Source organism: Perca fluviatilis, chromosome 23 (genome assembly GCF_010015445.1).
Source record: "Perca fluviatilis chromosome 23, GENO_Pfluv_1.0, whole genome shotgun sequence".
Classification (NCBI taxonomy): Eukaryota; Metazoa; Chordata; class Actinopteri; order Perciformes; family Percidae; genus Perca; species Perca fluviatilis.
In genome coordinates, this window is record NC_053134.1 from 8,985,926 (window position 1) to 9,011,105 (window position 25,180).

A 25,180-nucleotide genomic window follows, 5' to 3' on the forward strand; every position below is an offset into this window, starting at 1 on the left:
TTTGTTGACGAATTTGACGAATACCGGGCAGATTCGTACCGTGGTAAAGTTGGTTTTATATTGGACGTTGGATATTCGACACATTCGAAAAATCTATTATGCAGCTTACGCTTTCAACCTATTCATGTCAAACCACTTGTGATGAACTCAGCTAACCACCCTACACATTGCACAAAGCTTCTTTTTTCAAAAAACTCATCCTTTAATTTTTTAAATATTTTTTTATGTAAAAGAATGCTTTAAATCTATTATGCAGCCTGTCCTTTTGACCTATTCAGGTCAAACCACTTGTGATGAACTCAGCTAACCACCCTATACATTGCACAAAGCTTATTTTTTTAAAAAAAACATCCTTTAATTTTCTTTATATTTTTTTATGTAAAAAAATGCTTTAAGTCTATTATGCGGCCTGTCCTTTTGACCTATTCAGGTCAAACCACTTGTGATGAATTCAGCTAAGTCCCCTACACATTGCACAAAGCTTCTTTTTTTAAAAAACCCATCCTTTAATTTTTTTAATATTTTTTAATGTAAATAAATGCCATAAATCTATTATGTGGCCTGACCTTTTGACCTATTCACGTCAAACCACTTGTGATGAACTCAAATAACCCCCCTACACATTGCACAAAGCTTCTTTTTTTAAAAAACCCATCCTTTAATTTTTTTTATATTTTTTAATGTAAATAAATGCCATAAATCTATTATGTGGCCTGACCTTTTGACCTATTCACGTCAAACCACTTGTGATGAACTCAACTAACCCCCCTACACATTGCACAAAGCTTATTTTTTAAAAAACCCATCCTTTAATTTGTTTTATGTAAAAAAATGCTTTAAATCTATTATGTGGCCTGACCTTTCAACCTATTCAGGTCAAACCACTTGTGATGAACTCAGCTAACCACCCTACACATTGCACAAAGCTTATTTTTTCAAAAAACCCATCCTTTAATTTTTTAAATATTTGTTTATGTAAAAGAATGCTTTAAATCTATTATGCGGCATGTCCTTTTGACCTATTCAGGTCAAACCACTTGTGATGAACTCAACTAACCACCCTACACATTGCACAAAGCTTCTTTTTTCAAAAAAACCATCCTTTAATTTTTTAAATATTTGTTTATGTAAAAGAATGCTTTAAATCTATTATGCGGCCTGTCCTTTTGACCTATTCAGGTCACACCACTTGTGATGAACTCAGCTAACCACCCTACACATTGCACAAAGCTTATTTAAAAAAAAACAACCATCCTTTAATTTTTTTTATATTTTTTTATGTAAAAAAATGCTTTAAATCTATTATGCGGCCTGTCCTTTTGACCTATTCAGGTCAAACCGCTTGTGATGAACTCAGCTAGGTCCCCTGCACATTGCACAAAGCTTATTTTTTTTAAAAACCCATCCTTTAATTTTTTAAATATTTTTTAATGTAAATAAATGCCATAAATCTATTATGTGGCCTGACCTTTTGACCTATTCACGTCAAACCACTTGTGATGAACTCAACTAACCCCCCTACACATTGCACAAAGCTTATTTTTAAAAAAAACCCATCCTTTAATTTTTTTTATGTAAAAAAATGCTTTAAATCTATTATGTGGCCTGACCTTTTGACCTATTCAGGTCAAACCACTTGTGATGAACTCAGCTAACCCCCCTACACATTGCACAAAGCTTCTTTTTTCAAAAAACCCATCCTTTAATTTTTTTAATATTTGTTTATGTAAATAAATGCTTTAAATCTATTATGCGCCTGTTCTTTTGACCTATTCAGGTCAAACCACTTGCTGATGAACTCAGCTAAGTCCCATACACATTGCACAAAGCTTCTTTTTTTAAAAACCCATCCTTTAATTTTCTTAATATTTTTTTATATTAAAAATGTCATAAATCTATTATGTGTTCTGACCTTTTGACCTATTCACGTCAACCACTTGTGGATGAACTCAGCTAACCCCCTACACATTGCCAAAGCTTCTTTTTTCAAAAAAAACATCCTTTAATTTTTAAATATTTTTTAATGTAAATAATGCTGCCAGAAATCTATGCGGCTGACCTTTTGACCTATTCAGGTAAACCACTTGTGATGAACTCAGCTAAGTCCCTGCACATTGCACAAAGCTTATTTTTAAAAGAAACATCCTTTAATTTTTTATATAATTTTTTTATGTAAAAAAATGCTTTAAATCTATTATCGGGGGCCCTTTTGACCTATTCAGGTCAACCACCACTTGTGATGAACTCAGCACTACCACCCTACACATTGCACAAAGCTTATTTTTTCAAAAACCCATCCTTTAATTTTGTTTTGTTTTGTCTTTGTGCAATGTGTAGGATGGTTAGCTGAGTTCATCACAAGTGGTTTGACGTGAATAGGCCGAAAGGTCAGGCCACATAATAGATTTATGACATTTTTAATATTAAAAAATATTAAGAAAATTAAAGGATGGGTTTTTTGAAAAAAGAAGCTTTGTGCAATGTGTAGGGTGGTTAGCTGAGTTCATCACAAGTGGTTTGACGTGAATAGGTCAAAAGGTCAGGCCACATAATAGATTTATGACATTTTTTAATATTAAAAAATATTAAGAAAATTAAAGGATGGGTTTTTAAAAAAAAGAAGCTTTGTGCAATGTGTATGGGACTTAGCTGAGTTCATCACAAGTGGTTTGACGTGAATAGGTCAAAAGGTCAGGCCACATAATAGATTTATGACATTTTTTAATATTAAAAAATATTAAGAAAATTAAAGGATGGGTTTTTAAAAAAAAGAAGCTTTGTGCAATGTGTATGGGACTTAGCTGAGTTCATCACAAGTGGTTTGACCTGAATAGGTCAAAAGGACAGGCCGCATAATAGATTTAAAGCATTTTATTACATAAAAAAATATAAAAAAAATTAAAGGATGTTTTTTTTTTTTAAATAAGCTTTGTGCAATGTGTAGGGTGGTTAGCTGAGTTCATCACAAGTGGTTTGACCTGAATAGGTCAAAAGGTCAGGCCACATAATAGATTTATGACATTATTTAATATAAAAAAATATTAAGAAAATTAAAGGATGGGTTTTTTTTAAAAATAAGCTTTGTGCAATGTGTATGGGACTTAGCTGAGTTCATCACAAGTGGTTTGACCTGAATAGGTCAAAAGGACAGGCCGCATAATAGATTTAAAGCATTTTATTACATAAAAAAAAATAAAAAAAATTAAAGGATGTTTTTTTTTTTTAAATAAGCTTTGTGCAATGTGTAGGGTGGTTAGCTGAGTTCATCACAAGTGATTCGACCTGAATAGGTCAAAAGGTCAGGCCACATAACAGATTTAAAGCATTTTTTTACATAAAAAAAATTAAAGGATGGGTTTTTTTTAAAAAATAAGCTTTGTGCAATGTTTAGGGGGGTTAGTTGAGTTCATCACAAGTGGATTGACGTGAATAGGTCAAAAGGACAGGCCGCATAATAGATTTAAAGCATTTTTTTACATAAAAAAATATAAAAAAAATTAAAGGATGTTTCTTTTTTAAAAATAAGCTTTGTGCAATGTGTAGGGGACTTAGCTGAGTTCATCACAAGTGGTTTGACCTGAATAGGTCAAAAGGTCAGGCCGCATAATAGATTTCTGGCATTTATTTACATTAAAAAATATTTAAAAAATTAAAGGATGTTTTTTTTAAAAAAGAAGCTTTGTGCAATGTGTAGGGTGGTTAGCTGAGTTCATCACAAGTGGTTTGACCTGAATAGGTCAAAAGGTCAGGCCGCATAATAGATTCAAAGCATTTATTTACATAAAAAAATATTTAAAAAATTAAATTTGGGGTTTTTTGAAAAACGAAGCTTTGTGCAATGTGTAGGGTGGTTAGCTGAGTTCATCACAAGTGGTTTGACATGAATAGGTTGAAAGGGCAAGCTGCATAATAGATTTTTCGAATGTGTCGAATATCCAACGTCCAATATAAAACCAATTTTACCACGGTCAGATTCGTTTACTAGGATATGGCTACATATCATCTTTATGGCTCTTCTAAAGAAAATTCAGACAGAAGCAAACATTGGTAACTGGTATATGACTTGGTGTTCAAAATGGGTAATTACTCAAGTGACACTCATTTTATATAAGAACGTGTCGAATCTGCTTCTGTTAAATACATTGAAGTTATTTATTGCTAGCTAGATGAATGGACTGTGCTAACCGTTGGAGTGCTCAATCAGTGCTCATTCTATTTGGTCAGTAGCGTTAACTTTGTTTTTGGACATTAGATATAAAGAAAGTATAACATATGTAAGTATATGGAGTCTTAATAGTTAGTGTTTGTTAATAATATTATCATGAATGTTGCTGTGTTATGGCTGTGTCAACAAGTGTACTATTTAGTTAGTGATCCCATACAGATACAGGTAGCTAGCTAACGTAAACGTTAATATTTATATTAAATCATAGTGAAGTATGACACAAATAACATTAATAATTGTACTGATAAATTAAAACAAATCAGATTGCAGATAACGTTAGTTAAGCTAGCAAACAACTTTAATTTGCCCTCAAACAACTTCAGTAAAATATAAACAGCTACAATTACTGTAATTGCTACACCACAAAAACAAATAAAACCATTTTTAAGAAAAAGGTAAAAAGTTAATAACCTTAGTGAAATATTAAGGGGCTGCAACTAAAAATTACATTAATTATCTGCTAATCCTATATATTATATTCTTACTATATAGTATATATTTTTATTTTTTCACTGTTTTCATTTGAATTATTATATTTCCTTATGCCTGCCCTCTGTGAAGCTCTTTGTAATGGCTGATTTTGATAAGTGCAATCTAAATAAACTAAATTATATGATTATTATTATTATTATTATTATTATTATTATTATTATTATTATTATCATCTGCTTCCTACTTACTATAGTTTGGTAATGTGATTGCAACTTACTTTACATCAGAGCCTGACTGTTGAGTATTAATTTACCACAGATATATTCAGATATATATGGGCATATATGTTGGCTGATAAGTAAAAAGACATTTCTGTCATAAAACGCCAGATATACTTTAATTTTGAGGTCATTTAGAAACCGTGTCATTATTTCACAGTTTGTCCAGCAGAGAGCACGCACAGCAAGTTTATTTTTGCATCTGTATAACTCAAGGCAAGTTTATTTATTCATACACAGAGGCAGTTCAGGGTGCTTTACATAATGAAGTTAGGTAATAGAAACACAGGTAAGAGAAATAAAAGTGCATAGAACTTATTTTTACAAACACAAGTGAAAAACTCAGTACGTACTTGGTCACATTGCTTATCAAAGGTATTTGTTTATGGTATGTGTTTATGTTAAAAAAACAAATAGCAGATTTATTATATAATATATATATATATATATATATATATATATATATATTTATATATATTATATATATATATATATTATTAAACTATCAGTATCTGCCTCAAGAATCCACTATTGGTCATACTCTACATACATGATTAGCTTTGATTACATGTGTCAAACTTAAATCAGCTGTTCAGACTCCAGTATTTATTTCAGTAAATGAATGGTGAGGATAACATGTGCTAGCTGGTGTCTTTGTGCTTCCTGTTGTTTTGAGTAAATATTTCCTCTTGCCAGTTAAAAAAAGGGACATTTTGAGACAGAGCATGCCAAAGAGAGTCTGAAGTAGTTACTCATCCCACACCTACAGCACCAGGCTGCCAAACCCAAGTTTGCATGAGTGAACATGTAGGTGTGTGGGGGCTCAGGTTGAAGAAAAAAAAAAAGAAACATAATTTACTTAAAAAATATATTTAGAGATTTAAAAAAGAAATACATGATATTTATTATTCAAACTATACAGTGTATCGAGGTGTCAAATAGTATATTAATATGTATGCTACTACTACTGTATATCAACGGTCCTCTTTCAATATAGCCTACATGCAAATATATCTTTCCGTGCAGTTTTTATAGATTTCAAATAAACTCCAAACTATGTTCTAATATTAAAGTGAAATGTGTTTTTTGTTCAATATGGATACTTGCTGTGGCTCTTATACAGATTTGATCATTGGATTGCATTTCACATTTTACTCCTCATAAGATGATGTATATTTTAAATGGAACAAACTGATAAAATAATGAAAAAGCACTGACGTGCTGATTTTGTGAGGACATTTCTGTGTCTCCATTTGCAGGCCACAGCAGTTCCATTTATACCCATGTGAGAGTTCAGCCAGCTGTCCAGCAGATGGCAGTAGGAGTCTGATGCTTGAGGCCCTTAGATCACAGAGGTACAGACACTGACCTGCTATTGACATGAACATGACATGTCTACAGCCACCCAGTCGCCCACTCTCAGGGCGGAAGCAATCCCAGCTCCCTCTGAAGTGCAGTAAAAGGGAAATCGCTCAGTTTTTACTGCACGTCTAAGAGAGCACCAGCCGTCCCTAAGGGTTGTCATTTTCCAATTTGTGAGTGGGTGGCTGTCGGCTGCGGTTTGTCACACAGTGGACCTGGACTGAGACGTTCAAGGGTGTGATGGTCCGTGTCTTCGGACCCAGACAAGGGAGGAAGACTTGCAGCCGTGGGGCCAAAGGTTCCTGTGGTCACACATTCCTAAACTCCTCCAGCGCTGCCTACAGCTATGACTAAAATATCAGATCCAGTCATGCAAACACTGCGGTCACAACATCACGTTTCCATTCACACATATTGATGTTTACGTTGTGCTCCTGACTAGATTGTTGTCCTAACCACCTGAGAAATCATTATGCCCTTTTTTTTTTTTTTCTTAAGATTATTTTTTGGAAATGTTAGGCCTTTATTTATATAGGACAGCTGAAGACATGAAAGGGGAGAGAGAGGGGGAATGACATGCAGCAAAGGGCCGCAGGTCAGAGTCTACCAGGTGAGCTACCCAGGCGCCCAGAAATCATTATCTCTTTGCTTAAGGTAATCATGAGGTGACAATTCCATGTATCTGGCACTTCTCCATGGATACATCTCTTTTTAACTTAGTACAGGAAATTATTTTGGTTTATGTTGCTGGAGTGAAAATTGCACCGCCTCTTAATGTATGTACCCAAACAAAGGCACGTGGAGAACACAATGTACGTTTCACTTCACTAAAAGTAGACATACCCTCCTTGTTTAAGACTCTGGTAAAAGGTGCATACTGAAAATTGTCCTGCGTTAAAAATATTTAGGTATGTTATGGTAAATGTTCAAAACAAGTAAAATGCGTATTGTGCTGTACATTTAGTTTATATACATTTGTACTCGGTTGGACACAAATTATTCACTTAGCCAAAAATGGGCAAAAGTAAGAAAACATTGAGCTACTCTCATTTCTGTTGGAACTGAAATGCTTGTAATGTCCTCTTTTAAATCTTTCCTTACAAAAAAATCATTTTTTTCAGAGAGCTTACTTGAGCTGTTCACTTTATTTTACTTGAATTGTCTCTTCTTTTTTTATCCTATATTATCAGAGTGTTGTTTACCTATTTTATTCTTATCCAGGCAGCTAGTTAGAAATGAAGGACATTTTTCACGAGTGAGTAGCAGCCCTTAAATCTTCAAACACATCTTAAGCCTCTATATGTCAATACAATCTATTAAACCTCCTTGTTTGTTTTGTTGTGTGTTAATGTAGCTGAACACGGCTGTGCACATAAGATATCGTTGACCTTTGATTAAATGCTTCAGTTCATGTCTTCTGCCACCTTTTTTAATTGATTTTATATTTTGTTGATTTTAATTTGCAGTGCAGCAATTATTATTATTATTATTATTATTATTTAGAAAGCATGGTACAGGTATTGTACACAACTGCAATAAAAAATAAATCTTCTTGAAAATAGAATAAATAATAAAAAGGTGAAGAAAGACAAAGTCAAACAACATATCCAGGAGACAATTTCAGCAAATGTTAAGTTGACTATTGGTGAGAAGTACAGGAAAGAATCTGGATTAGTTAAAGTACATGTATGATCTATACGTTTTTGGTTATGTCACACAGTACATATATAAAATATGAAGTTGTTGCTAGTTGCACAGGTAAATAAGGTCTTTCTATAACTAAGTTGTCACATATTTAGTTAGTTTTGTTGGATCAAAATATGCAAATAAACTCCCGCACACTGTCTAACGTGCAAGGTCAATTTAATAGCTGGCAACATTTCGGTACTAGACCATCATCAGGCAAAATATGAAATTTATACACCTGTCCTGTTTCAAGAGATCTTACAAACCCATAACTGTGCCTTGTATCCGTGGCACCAGCAGGCACTATTACCAGACTATTTTGGAATTAGACATCCAGCTAGATTTACTGGCCTAGTTGACAGTTGTGAGGTCATCAGTGGTCTTAATTTGAGCTTGTTAGTTGGAAGTGGTCAGGAGGCAGTTTTCCCCCTCAACCACTGATGTGAATGCCATCATTATGCACTGTATAGCATCTCAGAGTGGTAGTTTGTGTGGGGCTCTCTCAGTCCAGCGCCGTTGTCCTTGTATGGTTGTTCCGCAGGTGGAGACTGCAGTGTTGTTATTTACATTCCACGCAGAGCAAAGAAAAAATAAACTGGTTCTTTAGTAGTGAGATATTTTAGTCAAGATGCAAAAAGATTACCATGTTTTGCATGAATAAGATGCAAGATAATGTAATAAAAAGTACTGCAAAAGAGGTGATTTGATTTTTCTTTTACTCATATACTCTTGTTATTTACATATGCTGCAAGCTGGAAGTCTTTTTAGCTCTTCATGGAAACAAAATGCTCTGTCAATGACAAAATTCATTGGCATTCTGCAGTTATTTACATGCTTCAAACTAAATATGTCTTCCTACGTTTTTTCGGATATCCGGCTGCGTTGCAGTGTCAGTGTGGTGTTGTTATTTTAACCTAGAAATGCCCTTGCGTCCGATGTCTTTAGGCATAGACCAGTGGCAACCACAGCACAGCCACAGCAGCCACGGCTTTAGCCAGCGAACCAGAGTGGGCAGACACATCTGTCAATCAGTGGCTTCCGGAGTTTGTTTTTTTAAGACCTTGTCTTCTTAAGTGCATGCTTTCGCTGACTTGGAGTACACACGCGGCAGCCACAAAGCTAATTGTAAGGGAGATGAGAGCCTGGAGATGAACATTCCTAGAGAGATTTTAGTGTGGGCTTGTGACAACAACAATGTTGACAAGTGCTTTTGGAAGACACGGTAGAACCTACCGTAATGTAAAAATGGATTTAAGTTATAAATCGGACTATTGCACAAGTAATTGTGATTGTTTAACGTGACTTTCATAGGGACTTTTGGTCTGTTATATTTTAAGGTATTTAGAGTATGCTAGAGCAGTGGGTCTCAACCATTTTTGGCTTTAAAAATGAAGCAAAGTCCACATGTGACCCCTCATCACAGGTTATGGCCTAATGCGGTGTTCGTGTCAGGATGGTGGGTAGAGATGGTGGGTAGAGATGGGAAAGGTTCCCATGTTAGCGATTTGCGAGCAATCGCACCATCAAGATGGTTGTACGACTATAGAGTTGTTGGTCGTGAGAATTAAAATACTGTGACAATATAACATCATATCCACTCAGTTGAGGTTTATTACATTGAAGGATTGTTTTTGGCTGATGTGAGGCGTCCATATTTGTTTGGTTTTCAGGCATTTTCATATTTTCATTAACTGCAAGCAAATTTTATGTACAAGCACTTTTATGTACAGTTTTTTTTTTTCTTATCACTTTAAAGGGGAACTCCACCAATTTACACATACAAGTCTGTTTGCAGGTCTTGGGGGGTACTACTGCATATGTACTGAAAAAGGGTTGGATAAAGCTTTTTGTGGCTGCAGAGGGAGCTGTGTGAAGTTCGATAAATAAAGTGATGTCACTTGAGTCAGCGTCGGTTAGGGCTGAAGACTGAAGTTTGAAAAATGAAAAAAATCTGTGTGTATGGGGGGGGGGGCTGCAGTTAGAAAGAAGTGAGCTTACCAGACCTCTGTAGCCCGCTCCTCATCGCCGCTCGAGGCTGCATACTAGCATACTGCATACTAGCTGCATAGTAGCATACCGCTACTAGCATAACTCACTAGTTAACAGTCAGCGGCTAAGTGCCACTGTGGGTAATGCAGGCATCATGTTTTGACAAGGAAGTAGGATGCATGGAATAAAAAAGAGGATATCTCCAGTTCTGCTGCATTGATTTTCTTTCTTTTTTAGCTTTAAAAAAAAGTTTTTACTTATTATTGTGAGTCCAACAAGCCGTGAGTCATGACCTTTCAGATTTATATTGGGACCCCATTTTGGGAACTGCTGGGCTTGAGCAAAACAGTAAGTCATTTACTGCACAAGAATAAAGACGTTGCTGCTTGTGTTTTTGGGCAGCGTTATTGGCAATATCAGGTCCTGGATCAAGAATCTGCAGTATGATTATATGTGTTGACAAGACGGCAGGGATATAAACAGCATCAAAGGGGCCGGCAATAATTCAACGCTGCCAGTTTTACAGCGTGACACCATTCAAAATAGCATCTGTAACGTAGCATTGTTTCCTGCACTCCAGCGTGGAACTTGAAGGGCACACGGGGAGCAGTCTCATTAGGATGACCTTTTAACAGGGAGGTCACAGGCAAAAGGACACAAGCACATGAGACCTCAGTGACTTGTCATGCCAGGGATGCACTGCGCTTACTGTTACCTCATTTGTGGATAGATCAGCTGTATCAGATTCTCTGTTTTGCATTTCCCACAAAGTATACGCTGCACAAAACACACAGCCATATTTGATAATAACCAATAAGTGTCCACATACTTTTGACAGCAGCATGCTCTCAGTGCACTTGACTGTTGCAATTCCTAGTTTCCTCACAAGGACTCATACTGCTCAATGAACATGTAATCTCTGTCAGTAAAACATAGTTACAACTTCTCACTGTAAAATAAAGACGTGATCGGTCGGTAAGGCAAAGAAAATAACCAAAGAAACTCATTGTAATCTGTAGCTCTGGCTCAGTGGTCTATTAGTAATCAAATAATGCCCTGAGGTTATTTTATTTTGATATTCCACTGAGACACACTACCTGCAATGCAGGGGATGACACAGTTTACTATGTTTAGCTGAACATCTGGACAGAACATTATGTTTCAGAGGAAGCTAAGCTCGTTGAGTCAAGCTTTGAGAATTTCTGTTCCAAAATAATGTACTTCTCACAAGTAAAGCAACACTGATCCCAGTCAAACCACATGCCAGCGTCCCAGTGCTGCAATGCAGTGAGTTATCATCACTGAGACAGGCACTGGATGTCTTAACATCTGTTTGACACCAGAGGGTGATGTCCACATGTGAGAGGGTTGAGGTGCAGCAGGAGCATCCAAAATTAAAACGTGTTGCAGAACCCTACTTCCCTACGCCATGCTTTATTAACCAAATGTTTACGGCTATCTTGCCCTAACCAGGGTGGTGTCTGATGTTGTTTCCATATTTACAGTCCATTGATCAGTCAAAACCAACAATACCATTTAAAAAAAAAATGGTATAGTGGATATAAACATTTACAAGAGAAATACAAATATTCCTAAATAGAAAACATACAAAATTACAACCAACTTTTTCACCTGCTTTTCACAGAGGTTGTCACGGCGACAGGTGCTTCATCCTCCTCTCTTTCCCCTGTCATTCCACACCTGCCCACCAGCCATCACTACTGAGTTTCCCGCTCAGGTCATCATTGTCGTCTTTGGTTCATTGTTGCTTGAGTGTACCAGGACCCTGAAACTAAAGCAGCTAAATGGAATTCAACCATCATTCATTTTATTATTTGCACCTGTGCTTCTCCTACTACGACAGCTCAAAATGTCTGACCTGAAATCTGCTCATCTTTTGACTGCTGCCTACTTGCCTTTTGACCCAGTAAGGAGAGTTTTTACCACACCTGCTAGTGACCTGCTTTTGGGGCCTGAGAGTGTTACAAAGGTTAAACTAGTTATGACACTTTGTGTAACTAAAAAAGGTCTGCAATAGGGCAAAATACAAATTTTGGACAGTTGGTTTAAAGACATGTCATTGGGCTCCTGCATTTTTCACTATTATCTGACATTTTAGTGACTAGATGATTAATCACTTGAAGGGGTGATAGAATGATTATATAGGGTATTTTACACTGTTCCTTAAGGTCTCCTAATGGGGTATGTAACATTGGTTGGGCTGAAAATTGCCCGAATGCTATTTTATTAGGCCCTTAACTACCCTGTGAATATGGCTCTATTTGGAACAAGAGCTTTTCTTCCAAATATGGTATGCTAATGAATATTCAGAATGAGCTACGCACTGATTGGTTTGAGCAAACTACATAGAAACATATGGGAGACTCGGCAGCAGGCCTCATATTTCAGACACTGCAAAGTTATACATTGTTTGTCGGGCTATTTCGTTATTAAATTCACTTCTGAGACTTTTTTAAGCGAGAAATCAACTATATAAAGCTCAAATATGGGCCGTTTTATGAAAATTGATGGCTAATTGCAAATTTGGTAAGACTGTGTGTCGGAGTTCAGCCGCTGGTGCTGCCTCGCCGCCCACCAGTGCTGCCTCGCCGCCCGGCCTGCCTTCCTTCACAGACCCCGGCCTGCTATGAGGTACTTGGAGCTCCGTCACGACTGGCAGCCCACAGTAGGGACTACCAACACCGCTGCCCTGACAGAGCTCCAGGGCCTTCAACGCCCCTCTTCCTGCTAGCTAAATGGGCCGGTTGGAGAGTGAGAGCGCGGCCAGCGGAGCTTGTTACACCGCAGCAATTTCCACATGTTACACACATGTCACGCCACTTATACAAAATCTAACTAAAGGTCTTATAAAGCTAACAACGGTGTCCGATTTCAAGTTAATGAATATTTGTGAAGACAAAGTGTTTCTTTAACTGCGACTGTCCCTTCAATCCTAGCTATGTGTAGCTACAAACCACGGATAGTTAGCTTCCTTTTCGCCTTAATTCGAGTATATTTACAGTTTGAATTTCGTCACGCCACTTACACAACATTTAACTAAATGTCTTATAAACCTAACAACGGTGTCCGATTTCAAGTTAATTAATATTTGTGAAGACTAGGTGTTTCGTTAGCTGTGACTGTCCCCTCAATCCTAGCTACACATCACGGATAGTTAGCTTCCTTTTTGCCTTAATTCGAGTATATTTACAGTTTGAATTTCGTCACGCCACTTACACAACATCTAACTATATGTCTTATAAACCTAACAACGGTGTCCGATTTCAAGTTAATATTTGTGAAGACTAGCTAGCTAGGTGTTTCGTTAGCTGTGACTGTCCCTTCAATCCTAGCTACAAATCACGGATAGTTAGCTTCCTTTTCGCCTTAATTTGAGTATATTTACAGTTTGAATTTCGTCACGCCACTTACACAACATCTAACTAAATGCCTTATAAACCTAACAACGGTGTCCGATTTCAAGTTAATTAATTTTTGTGAATTCCAGAGGAATTCTAAGAGGAGGCTAGCTAGCTCTCATTGATAGAGCTCCATCCAGCCGCAGGCTCTATCAATGAGACTCACGGACAAGCGGCGTTTATTTCCCCAATCGTTTGTTTAAATAACTCAACACATTATAATTACGCACATTAAAAGAGTAACTGGAACCTGTGGTAAGAGAATGCTGGCGTAACAAGCTCGCTGACCGCGCTTTCACTCACATACACCGGGCATTTAGCTAGCAGGAAGAGGGGAGTTGGAGGCCCTGGAGCTCTGTCAGGGCAGGGGCATTTGGTTGTCATTAGCCCAAGAGATGGTGACTTTGTGCGGGTATGGAGTGCTGTGGGTTGCCAGCCGTGACTGAGCTCCATCTACCTCACAGCAGGCCGGGGTCTGTGAAGGAAGGCAGGCCAGGCGGCGAGGCAGCTACACAGGCAGCACCAGCCTCTGAACTCCAACACACAGTCGGACAAAATTTGCAATTAGACATCAATTTTCGTAAAACGGCCCGTATTTGACCTCTACATAGTTGATTTCTCGCATAAAAAAGTCTCAGAAGTGAATTTAATGGTAAAATAGCATATGAACAATGTATACAATTTCTGAGATCTGCACGACCTAGATTCAGAAGACTAACTGATCTCAGGTCAGTTGTGTAGCCTATGCAAATGTTGGGGCGTGACAAAGAGAAAGACTAGAGCCAAATGAGGAGGAGCCGCAATAGTTGACGTCAACTATGGGGCTCGTTGAGATTCGCCCGTTTTCAGAGGCAGTTTCAAATAGTGAGATTTGCAGAGAAAAGAGGTGTCAATGGGATTTAGAGGTTCTATGTATGTCCTAGTTACCCACTAAACTGTCATTATTCAACTATGACAAGGTAAAATCAGTTTTGCATTCTTGCCACTCATTCTTCTGGATCATTCTTAAATATCATTTTGTATTAGTTGCTCTCCAGGACAGGCAAAACCCTTGATCAACTCCTTGTGGGTTTAGATTTCCTCGAGCAGAGGCCGTGACAAAAATAAATAATCCAATCTTTGTTGTGCTGGCCAAATGACAGCAGCTCTGTCCAGGATGACTCACTCGCTCAGCAGTGTGCCATTCCTGACGCTCTCCCCTACCCATCAGCCAAATTGCCTTGATCCTCCGCTCATTGCCGCCTCTCGCCCACCCTCACTGTGGAGCAAGGTGGTCGCATCCTCAGGACTGGCGGCACTCTTTACATCCCGTAGGGGTGAGAACGTGCAAAGCAGTGAGCAAATGTGTTGAGAGAATTCCTCACATTCTCCTGCTCGGTCCTGGAGGCCCGGCTTGGTGTTGGGTTCCTGGGAGAGAGGGAAGAGGAGCCAGGGGGAATCGGCTGCCGACTCAGCAGCTGACACCTCCTCTGATCTCTATCTCTTCCTACAGCCATAAACCAAACTGTCTCTTCAGCATGGTGGCCACGTAAACAGCTTTCCTCGTGGCCTTAAGTCTGCCAGACCTTGCCTCGGAGGAGCACTTGGTTATGGCGAAGATGTGACACTGACCAAACCTCAGCCTCAATGTTCCCATATTAAATATTTGGTTCAGTGGAGAGAAAAAAACAAGACATCAACCTAAGAAAATTACGTCAATGCTTTCAGGAAGATATCTCATTGATAAATATGGCTTCAGTTTTTGCTCTACTTGTCCACAGAAATGTATTTGATATAATGGGTTTGTTGGCAGGTGTTATTACACTAATGGTCTTCATGGAGCCTGAATCAAGGGCATCTGCAAAATCTGCACAGTAAAACGTACTCCGACATTTTTAGGACTAAGGCTTTTGTGAATCGATAACCCTGCTGAGCTCGCACACTTCAGGGCAGTGCAGCTCACCATGTAAGGCAAACAAAACTGTTTGGTCACATCTTTAAACAAACGTTTTCACATCTTTCAGCTCTCTTGGGATCCAACGTGATTACTTGGCTTAAATGGAGATCAATGGCCACGGTGTGAGGCATTTACCATTATTCAAAGTGCATGGCTATCTATGACTTTTACTCTTTCCCTGCTGCGAGTTCTAGCATTTCTTTCCATATCCATGGCATCTTCAAACATAGAAATAATTATTTTGTGATTTGAATTTTGAATGAAATTTACCATTACAGTCATATTATACACCGATGCTATCCTAAAACTATTTCATTAGACAATTGACAATATTTCTTTCCATCGCCAAAGAGAGACAAAATTATTTTAAAAAGATACAAAAAAAAGTCTGTAGTTTATAAAGTTTGGGTTTGCCACCATTACATTATTACATTACATTTAGCTGACGCTTTTTATCCAAAGTGACTTACAATTGCTATATACCGTATGTCAGAGGTCGCACGCCTCTGGAGCAACTAGGGGTTAAGTGTCTTGCTCAGGGACACATTGGTTGATGTACTGCAGTGGGAATTGAACCCAGGTCTCACACACCAAAGGCATGTGTCATATCCACTGCGCCAACACCACCACCTAACCAACCAATTTCCTACCAAAATAGATTACAGGAAAGAAATCCTTTTACTTTAAGCTTGTTGTTTGACCTCAGGTTTTTGTTCCTGGAAACTAGGGCTGCAAGCAACTAACAGCTATTTTCATTATCCATTCATTTTCAACATATTTTCTCAATTAACCAATCAATAGTTTGGTCTAGAAAATGGCGGAAAATGCCCACAGTGCAAAACGATTTTTTTAAACGACATTTTTGTTTGAAAAATTATGACAATAATTAGTTGCAGATTCATTTTTAGTCATTTGACTACTAATTTATGGCGTTTTTCCATCACATGGTACCTGCTCTACTCGCCTCGACTCTACTCGCCTTTTTTGGTTTTCCATTTCGAAAAAAAGTCCCTGATACCTGGTAACAGGTACTTTTTTTAGTACCACCTTCGTCGAGGTTCCAAGCGAGCTGAGGCGATACCAAAAGGTGACGTGTAAACCTCGTTTACCGATGTCTGTGTCGGCCGACCGATAATCGGGCTTTATATTAATTTACTAATTGTTGTTCCAAGTTCCAAGTCTTGGTGTTACATGGCTTTAGTGACCTAAATGTTACCATTGTTGACCAAGGTGGGGTCCAGCATGTGGTTGTGAGTTTTGTTTCTCTGGTTGCTGCTGCTCTACACATTTAGAAGTAGGTACTGCATTTCCTTACTCTAACTACCTTGGATGTTTTGCTGAATACCTTGCTGATAGTCATCCAAACAATCTGATGACAGATGGGGCTTTTTTGTTTTAGAATATACAGTTTATCTTACTGATATAATAATAAAAATGGCTGTGTCATTGGTTGGGATTTGTAAAAGTCACCTCTGCCTTGCTTCTTTTCCCCTTAGTCACTCTATGCTCAATTTAGCAGCAGAGACATCTTTCTCTGCAAGGTGCACAAGCTGTACCCTTGAAAAGATATTTTTACTGGCAACACTCCCTTCTGACAGGCTGGTCTTTGTCTCCTCTGTGCAGCTCAAACCTTGACACAATAATAATGAAAGAAGCAGGACAGATCTCTTAATATACTTCAGCTTCTGCATATGTTCTAGTAACAAGGCATGCCAGTTAGTATCAGGTTCCCAGTGGATTTGCTGCTTCTCTCCACTGTGTCACGAATTTACAAAGCAGCATAGAATAATAGGCAGTGCAGTTTTTGGCTGTTGAATTATACATTAGCTTGTTCAGCAAAAATCTGAACCCCTGAGCTCCTTTCGGGGTGGTACCGTTACTATTTTACAAGCTGCTGCTCCATTGGATCCAGTGAAATCCAATTGTTTACGATCGATCACGACTCCTCTATAAATGTAAAGTTTTCTTACTTGAGCAAAGAATCTCATACATTTTATTACAACTTTTAACTATTATGTGAAAGCCTGTGCCTTGGTTGTGTCGTCCGTTCAAACATAAACAGTTGGACTGAGTATTATTGCTCGTCTATGCCAGTGATTCTATGGTCATTCCAGGGAAATCCCCAGCTGTTGTTTCAATCTCGTCTTTTAAACCCCACGTTAATAAAACGGTAATTAAAAAAGCTTTGCATCCTCCTGTATCCAGTTACTTACACTTTGGTAATATGCACAAAAGCTGTTTGTATGGCTATTCCCTCTAGTCCATTTTCTGATTGATGTGTGTGTGTGCACTAAATAGATCCTATAATTGCAACAAAGACAGCTGACCAGACAATAGTAAACTGCCGACACTTTTCTCTTGCTTGAGTCTCTAGTTTCTAGTCTTCTACTTTTTCTCTAATAAATTCAGTAAGGTGGTGTCTATAGGCAAAATCAATTTGGTGTGTTATGTGGGCAAGTTTCCATCTGGCTCCTTTTGTCCTCCTGTTGCCCCACTATGACTCAGTTTTCAGGGTTGTTCAGTCTTCATAGTTGGACATAGTCTTACTCCAGTCTCAAGCTGAAATCATTAGTTGATCAATCAATTACTTGATCACCAGAACAAAACGGATCTGCAACTTTTTGGATAATTGCTTAGTAGTTTTAAAGGGTACTTGTATTGCTGTATATTATCTTCTGTGCGTGACCCATAAGAGACGTTTAAAATTAGGATATCTCGACCTCTACTGCTTCAATTTTCTTGTTTTGTGACCATTCCTGTTTAATCGGTCCATTGTGAGTTCCCCAACTTTATGGAAGTGCAGTGCTAAATCGCTGTACCCCTTTAAGCTATTTTTTGGGGAAAATACCATACATATGATAGTTTCAGCTTCTAATCTTCTGTGAGAATTTGCTTCTTTCTTTTATCTTTAATTATAGTAAATTGGATATCTTTGGGTTTTGGACTGCTGGTCGAACAAAACAAGACATAAAGAGCTTTCACTATTTTCTGACATTTTATAGGCCAAACAATTAATCAAGGAAATAAATGCCAAATGAATTGACCATGAAAATCATAGTTAGTTTTAGCCGTACTCTTCTTTGTGAAAAAAACAAGGGCTTTGTGATTTTCAGGTGGACAGTAGTTGATTGCTTCTTATCTCACCGTATCACAGCAGACATATCACATTGGTATACTTGATGTATGTAATATGTAAATTCATATTAAAGGATAAGTGGTGTCTTGTTGTGCATTTGCTTCAGATGTTTTAAAAGGTGTTATTACCAAAAAGCAGCCTCAGCCAGTATAACAGTATTAGCTGAATTAATCTCAAGAGCTCAGCACCGTCTCATTAACGGTGCCCACTCTCCATTGATTAAAGTTACACTCTGTCAATAACCAAGTAGTTTTGTCTATTCAGGCTGTTGGTTGCCTTGGATTGCATAGTCATGTGCTTACACAGCAAATCATTAATTTGCTGGTCCAGTGTGGCCCAGTCTATCTGCTCCGTTGGGACTAAAAGGTCCTGTTTTTCTCTTTTACTTCATACATATATTCTTCATATAACTATATAAATATACTTTTACATGCAGTAATGTTGACAACATACAGTGTACCTTTTAAGTATATCAGAACATGTACCTGTGACTTAAAGTGTAATTGAATGACTGTCAACACGCCTAAACGCATTTCTGTTGCAATCTACATATATCTCCACATTATATGAAATGTTTTATTTGTTTGTTGTTTTTCCATTATGGGTTGTCTTGCCATGGCTGTTTATCAGCAACAAGGCCTCCCTGGTTGCTAAGGTGGGCTTGAGGCTCCCTGGCAGCCGAGAGCACCTCGGGGCCCCAGAGCCTGGTGCTCTGTGACGCGTTGGGAGATCCCCCGAGCCTTCATCTCTTCCCAGCACCGTGCAGGATAGGATACAAACAGGGTTAAGGAGGGTGAACTGAGTGCACTAGACTTATTTTTATTTGTTCAATATTTCATTCACATTTTTGACAGAAATTATTGATTTTTCTTAAGTTAAATTTTTTTTTTTTTTTTTTTTTGCATTATTAAGATCATCAACTGCATGTATTTTTCCACATTTCCTTCACCACTTTATTTCTGGACCTGAACTCAAAACAGCGCCAGGCATTTAATCCACGGTTAGATTATTCTGTTAGTCACAGGGTATGTTACTGTAACAATAATAATGCGCAATCTGACCAGCCAAAATATCTGGTTGTGTAAACTTCCTGAACAAACAGCTAAGGAAGTGTCAGACAGGATTGCCATTTGCTCTCCTGTGACTGTTTTTACACCTTCTTTCTAAATAAGGCAGCAGGCTGCCAGGACATATGACCACCGTCCCGATTTGGGTTCTGGACACAGTATCCATCCGTCCATCCCATGATTGCTCAACGCCAATGAAAGACACACCCACCCACCCACCCACACACACACACACACACACACACACACACACACACACACACACACACACACACACACACACACACACACCCTCCCCTCCTGCAGGTCTCCCATGTGAGGAAGAGCTCTGTCAGGTCAGCCACAGTTAGCCACAGGAAGACTGAGAAAATAGGTTAGATTACCTTCAAAATAAAAGCACAGGATAGCATGATAGAATGTACATGTTCTTATTTATCTGTTATTTTTAATTGTATTATTTATTTATATATATTATATATATATATATATATATATAATTTTTGTTTTAACATGTTCAAAATAAACTTAACTAACAACTTAAAAAATAAACTTAAAACCTAAACTTAAAAAAATAATCACTTGCAACCCTGAAATCCTTTGAGATGAGATTTATAATCTATATTGTTCATACATTTTGTGATATGAAAATGACATTTAGGGTAAAATACTATAAATACTATACTTTCAAATTATATAAAACCGCAGACAATCTTCACATTTGAGAAGCACAAAACCTACAATTGTTTGTCATTTTTGCTTGATTAAATGACTTTAACAATTGATCAATTCAGAATATCTGGACCTATACTTTACTTTGGACCGCTGGTTGTACAAAACAAGTGATTGTAAGACTCCATCTTGGTCTCAATGTTTGTTTTTTGTTTTTTTACTATTTTCTGACCTGATTATATAAATTAATGGAAAAGTAAAAGTATTAAAGGAAAATAAATATATATAAGTTATCCACAGCCTTTGTGTTTTCATTTGCTGTTTTTCACCTCATTAGCTAAACTTTTTATTACATTATCCCGCTTGACTACGATCTTTGTATTTAGTATCTTTCTTGAACTTTGTTTTAATGCTTTTTTATGATATTGTTATTTTAGTTAATTGTATTTGTATTGCTCAATTTTTCTTTACTTAAATTTAACATGAAATTGTGGAGGAAGGAAGTTTTGTGAGACGAAATGATGCAGGGACCTACTGGAGTTGTGATGTGTGTAAGAGTTGTAACGCGGCCACACTGTTAAGGGCTTTATTTTAAAAAAGCACCACAGGAAACCCTTCTTCTTATTCTCTCTGGCTTGTTTGACGCTGATGTGAAGGTGCAGCACCCCCATCATTCTTATTAGAACTGCTGCTGCTGGGGTCCTGCAACGCTCTCCTCCTCCTCCCACCTCCTACTTTTGATGGGGGGTGCAGCGGTGTAGTCGTAGTGATGTCATTTTAAAATGTGAGAGTCGGAGCCAAGGTGAGCTGGTTTTGCGGTGAGTGGTGTCCCCTCCACGACCAGCGTTGCCTGTACAGAGGCGCGGAGCGGCGAAAGATGATCATCGCCACCGGCACCAATTCAAGCTCCGACGCGCTCTTTCCCTCTCCTGCTCAGATCTCGGGCTATGGGGCCCTGATCTGCCTTGATCCCATATTAAGCCTTCACCACCACCATGCCAAAGGACAAACAATCAGAAGAGTTGCATTTTTAGGGCAGGTAACTTTGACCACGTGCCCCAAAGGTAAACTGGATGGCCGTTGCGCAAAGGTGCCTCTACAGTATGTCCAGCGGGGCCAGGACGCACTGGACGCTGCCAGCAGTTCTTGTACTGTGGACTTCTCTCTGGGGGATCGTTTCATCTTATCCGATTCCGAGCAGGACTAATGCGACTTTATTGGAAAAGAAGTGGGAGACCCTCTTCTCCCGCTCCTATCTGGGTATAAATGGGGGGAAATCGGAGCTGAACTGGGAGAGTGACTATTTGCAGGGCATCAAAAGAGTGCGGCGACTGTACTGCAACGTGGGCATTGGGTTTCACCTGCAGGTGCTCCCGGATGGCAGGATAAGCGGTGCACACAATGAGAACCCATACAGTGAGTTGCATCCGGCAATCCACTGGACCCGAAAAAAAAGAGTGTACTGTAACCCTATGCACACGCTGTGTAAAAGTTAGAGCGGGTCACTTGTCTTGCATGATATTTAATAAGAGCTGTCGGCATAGTTGAAAGTTTCCGAATGCAAAAACAGTGTACTGAGCCCTACATCCGTGCACTGCGAAATATCCTCCCAAGCCAAAAACATGACATGAATGCTTGGACCCAGTTTAGAGGCTAACTTATTTTTACCCTGCGTCCCGCTGCAGCAGGACACGCACACAGAGCCCACTCAACACGCTGTAAACTACACTCATCATCATGTTTAAACAAAGCAAATAGGTGAAAACTCCAAAGGGCTAATTGAGCAGAGGAAGCATCATCCAGTCGCAGTGCACCTGCAAGGTTACACCCATCACTGCTGCATAGGCCAGTTACTCGACTTTGTCCCCAGCCGCAGTGTGCAAGAGTGTCTTTGCTTTCCTAACATTATGTTTCGTCTAGGTCTAATAGAGATCTCCACCGTGGACCGAGGAGTGATCAGCATGTTCGGGGTGAGGAGTGGGCTGTTTGTCGCAATGAACAGCAGGGGAAGGTTATACGGAACGGTACGTTTGTGCGCCACTCCACACACACATCCTGCTCAGTGTAAGATGAGTTCATGTAGCTTCTGCATCCGTGGGTTTATGAGCACTGTTGTGTTATTAATATGCTCTCATGATTGGGGGATCTGTGTCAGAATCTGGCAGTGGGGGAAGAAGTACTCAGATCCTTTACTGAAGTAAAAGCAGCAATTCCACAGTGTGAAAATACTCTGTTGCAAGTAAAAGTCCTGCATTCAACACTGTACTTATGTGAAAGTATTATCAACAAAATGTAATTTTAACTATCAAAAGTATACTGATTATGCATTGGAGTGGCCCCTGTGGGTGTATATTAATATGTATTATTGACATTAAATGTTGTTATGATGCGTTAACATGTAAGCAGCATTTTTATGCAAATCTACACACATTTGATTTTAATGCATCATATTCTCTCAACTCTTCATACATTTTTTTTTAATGTAAACTCTTAATCTGCAAAGTAACTCAGATAAAATGGAGATAATCAAGTAAAGTACCACAACATTGTGTTTAACTGCAATACTATATGTGAACATTTTATGGTTAAAACCAACAGAAGGTCAAACGTTTAACTTAGCCGAGGCCTGTCTTTATAAATATAGGCCAGTTAATGTCTTAGATTACAAAAAGACAGTGGTTTTTACGTGATATTTTACAGTACAGTATATGTATATTTAGGAGTCATCAACATGAAATTATGTAGTGGGTCTTTTGATACATGTTCAGAAATCACTGAAAGATTATACTGTAGACACCTTAATTAACCTATAAAACGTTATACTGCAAAAAACAAACAAAACAACCCAGTATTTTTTATTTACAGAAAATGATGTGTACGATTTGAACGTGTATTAGAAAATTAATAAAACATTTAGGAAATAACTCCAGAATTCTTTAAATCAACAGATTAATGTCAGTGTTAACTATCATGTTGATTTGTACAGTAAATGGCCCCTAGCATTAGTTTATCTAGCTTTATTAAAAGAGAACGATGTGCAGCTCTTACAGCGGAAAGTAAAGTGAATGATGGTATTCTTCTTCTCTGAAAGCTACAACAGCATTATGTAGGGCTGGCTATCAAACTTCAAACCTATTTTTGGTAGCGTTGATTATTAAAAGTACCAAAATCTACTTTTGGTACTGTCTCATCAAAGACAAAGTACCAAAAGTAGATTAAGTTTTAGTTTTTTTTTGTTTAGACCAAGTTTGTTGTATGGCCACTTGTGTTTAATCAACATTTAACATTTGAGAAGTTAACGTTACTATTTCAAAGGTCTCCGTTTCATTCTCTTTGGCGGCACCTATGGCGATAAGCAGTAACTGCAGGTGTGTTTTTGGCTCTCACTTCCCCGAGATCACTTGTGATTTTTCCCGGGAATGTCGCCACAGACACCATGTTAGTAATATTGCAAATGCAAGGGCTTTCATCAGTGGGCCATACAAAGTGACTACAATGTCTAAATTCTATTCTATAATGTGTCACTGTTTCCTGTACATATTGTTTAGCATTTGATCATTGCTTATTTAGTTGCATTTCTCCTTTTTAATGAGTTGGAATGTTTCAGATAGATGTGTTATAAGGGTAATAGCAGGAAGCTGGTGTCTTTTGCAACATGCCATCTCCTCCAGTTTCCTGCTTTCTAAGCAAGCTGTGAAACCATGCATACCGGTATGTTGTGACGTTCATTCTGTGTCTGCCATGAGATTTATTGACCGGCTCTCTCTTTTTGGCATTTATAGAAAGTCTTCGTGGATGAGTGCAAGTTCAAGGAGACTTTGCTGCCCAACAACTACAACGCCTATGAGTCTTTTGTTTACAAGGGCTTCTACATCGCCCTCAGCAAGCATGGCCGCGTTAAGAGAGGCAACAAGGCCACCCCCGCCATGACCGTCACACATTTCCTCCCGCGACTATGAGAGAAACTGGCAATAACTCAGTCATTTGCACATGTGGATGTTCTTCCAGGTAATATAGAAACGCATAGTCATGATATACTGTACACACCGATGGACTGCGAGAGGAAATACAAATATTTATTCTGTTTATATATATATATATATATATATATATATATATATATGTATAATATATAGTATATGTGTGTATATTTGGATAGCTATCTTTGTATATGCACTGTGCTGCTTATTGTTTTTATGGACGGGGAGAGTTGAAGCCTTTGCCTGTCTCACTTTACCTTGGTGCTTGCTGTACGTGTCACTTCCTTTTTTGAGATGGAGGATGAGCTGTATCCTGTGCTTTCAAAGAGTGAAATGAATACTTTTTATTACCTCAAAGAACCACTTTACTAGATTATGGGATGCATGGACGTCTGCTCAAATATCTGCTAAGTTTATGATTTCTTTCAAACCTTTTGAGCGCTTGATGTTCTCCCTGCCAGATTGTCAATGTCCGGCAGTGGGGGAAACTTAAATGCACTACCTTTGCTGCACGATTTAAAGGTGCCTTGGTGTTCCCACTTGTGGCCCCCTTAAACTTGCATGTAAGAGACACCCGCCGGAGTCAGAAATAGGGCTGACACGCCGGAGAGGGCCTCAGAGAGGGGGGGGTTGACTATCTCTGGTTTATTTTCTTTTCTGTAATTAGATCGATTAAGTCATATACAATCTGTGGTTGATACCAGAGAGCAGTCAGCCATAGAAAGTGGCACAAGGCCATGAGTTTGACTGTGTGGCATTGCCAGCTACTAAACAGGGTGAAATACATATCTATCCGAGCATGGAGGACATTTTTGTTTGGACCTGGCTTGCACAAGAATCGACTGACGAATAGATTGCGAGCGCATAGTACAAATGTACCTGCACATTGTCTTAGACAGAGCTCCTACAGTAAACTTGGTTACTGTTTTTGAATCGCAAATCTTTAGCTGCTGTTGAAAATGATGTCTACTGTCCATGAAACAAATGAAAAAAACGATGTA

General features: G+C 38.4%; 1 protein-coding gene across 1 annotated transcript; it reads left to right on the forward strand.

Moving 5' to 3' along the window:
* Positions 1-20,632: 20,632 nt before the first annotated feature.
* LOC120553653 (fibroblast growth factor 6-like) lies at positions 20,633-24,262 on the forward strand. Its single transcript, XM_039792293.1, has 3 exons — positions 20,633-21,615; positions 22,120-22,223; positions 23,982-24,262. The coding sequence occupies exons 1-3, from the start codon at positions 21,273-21,275 to the stop codon at positions 24,156-24,158; spliced, it is 624 nt and encodes a 207-aa protein (XP_039648227.1). The 5' UTR covers positions 20,633-21,272; the 3' UTR covers positions 24,159-24,262.
* Positions 24,263-25,180: the final 918 nt, after the last annotated feature.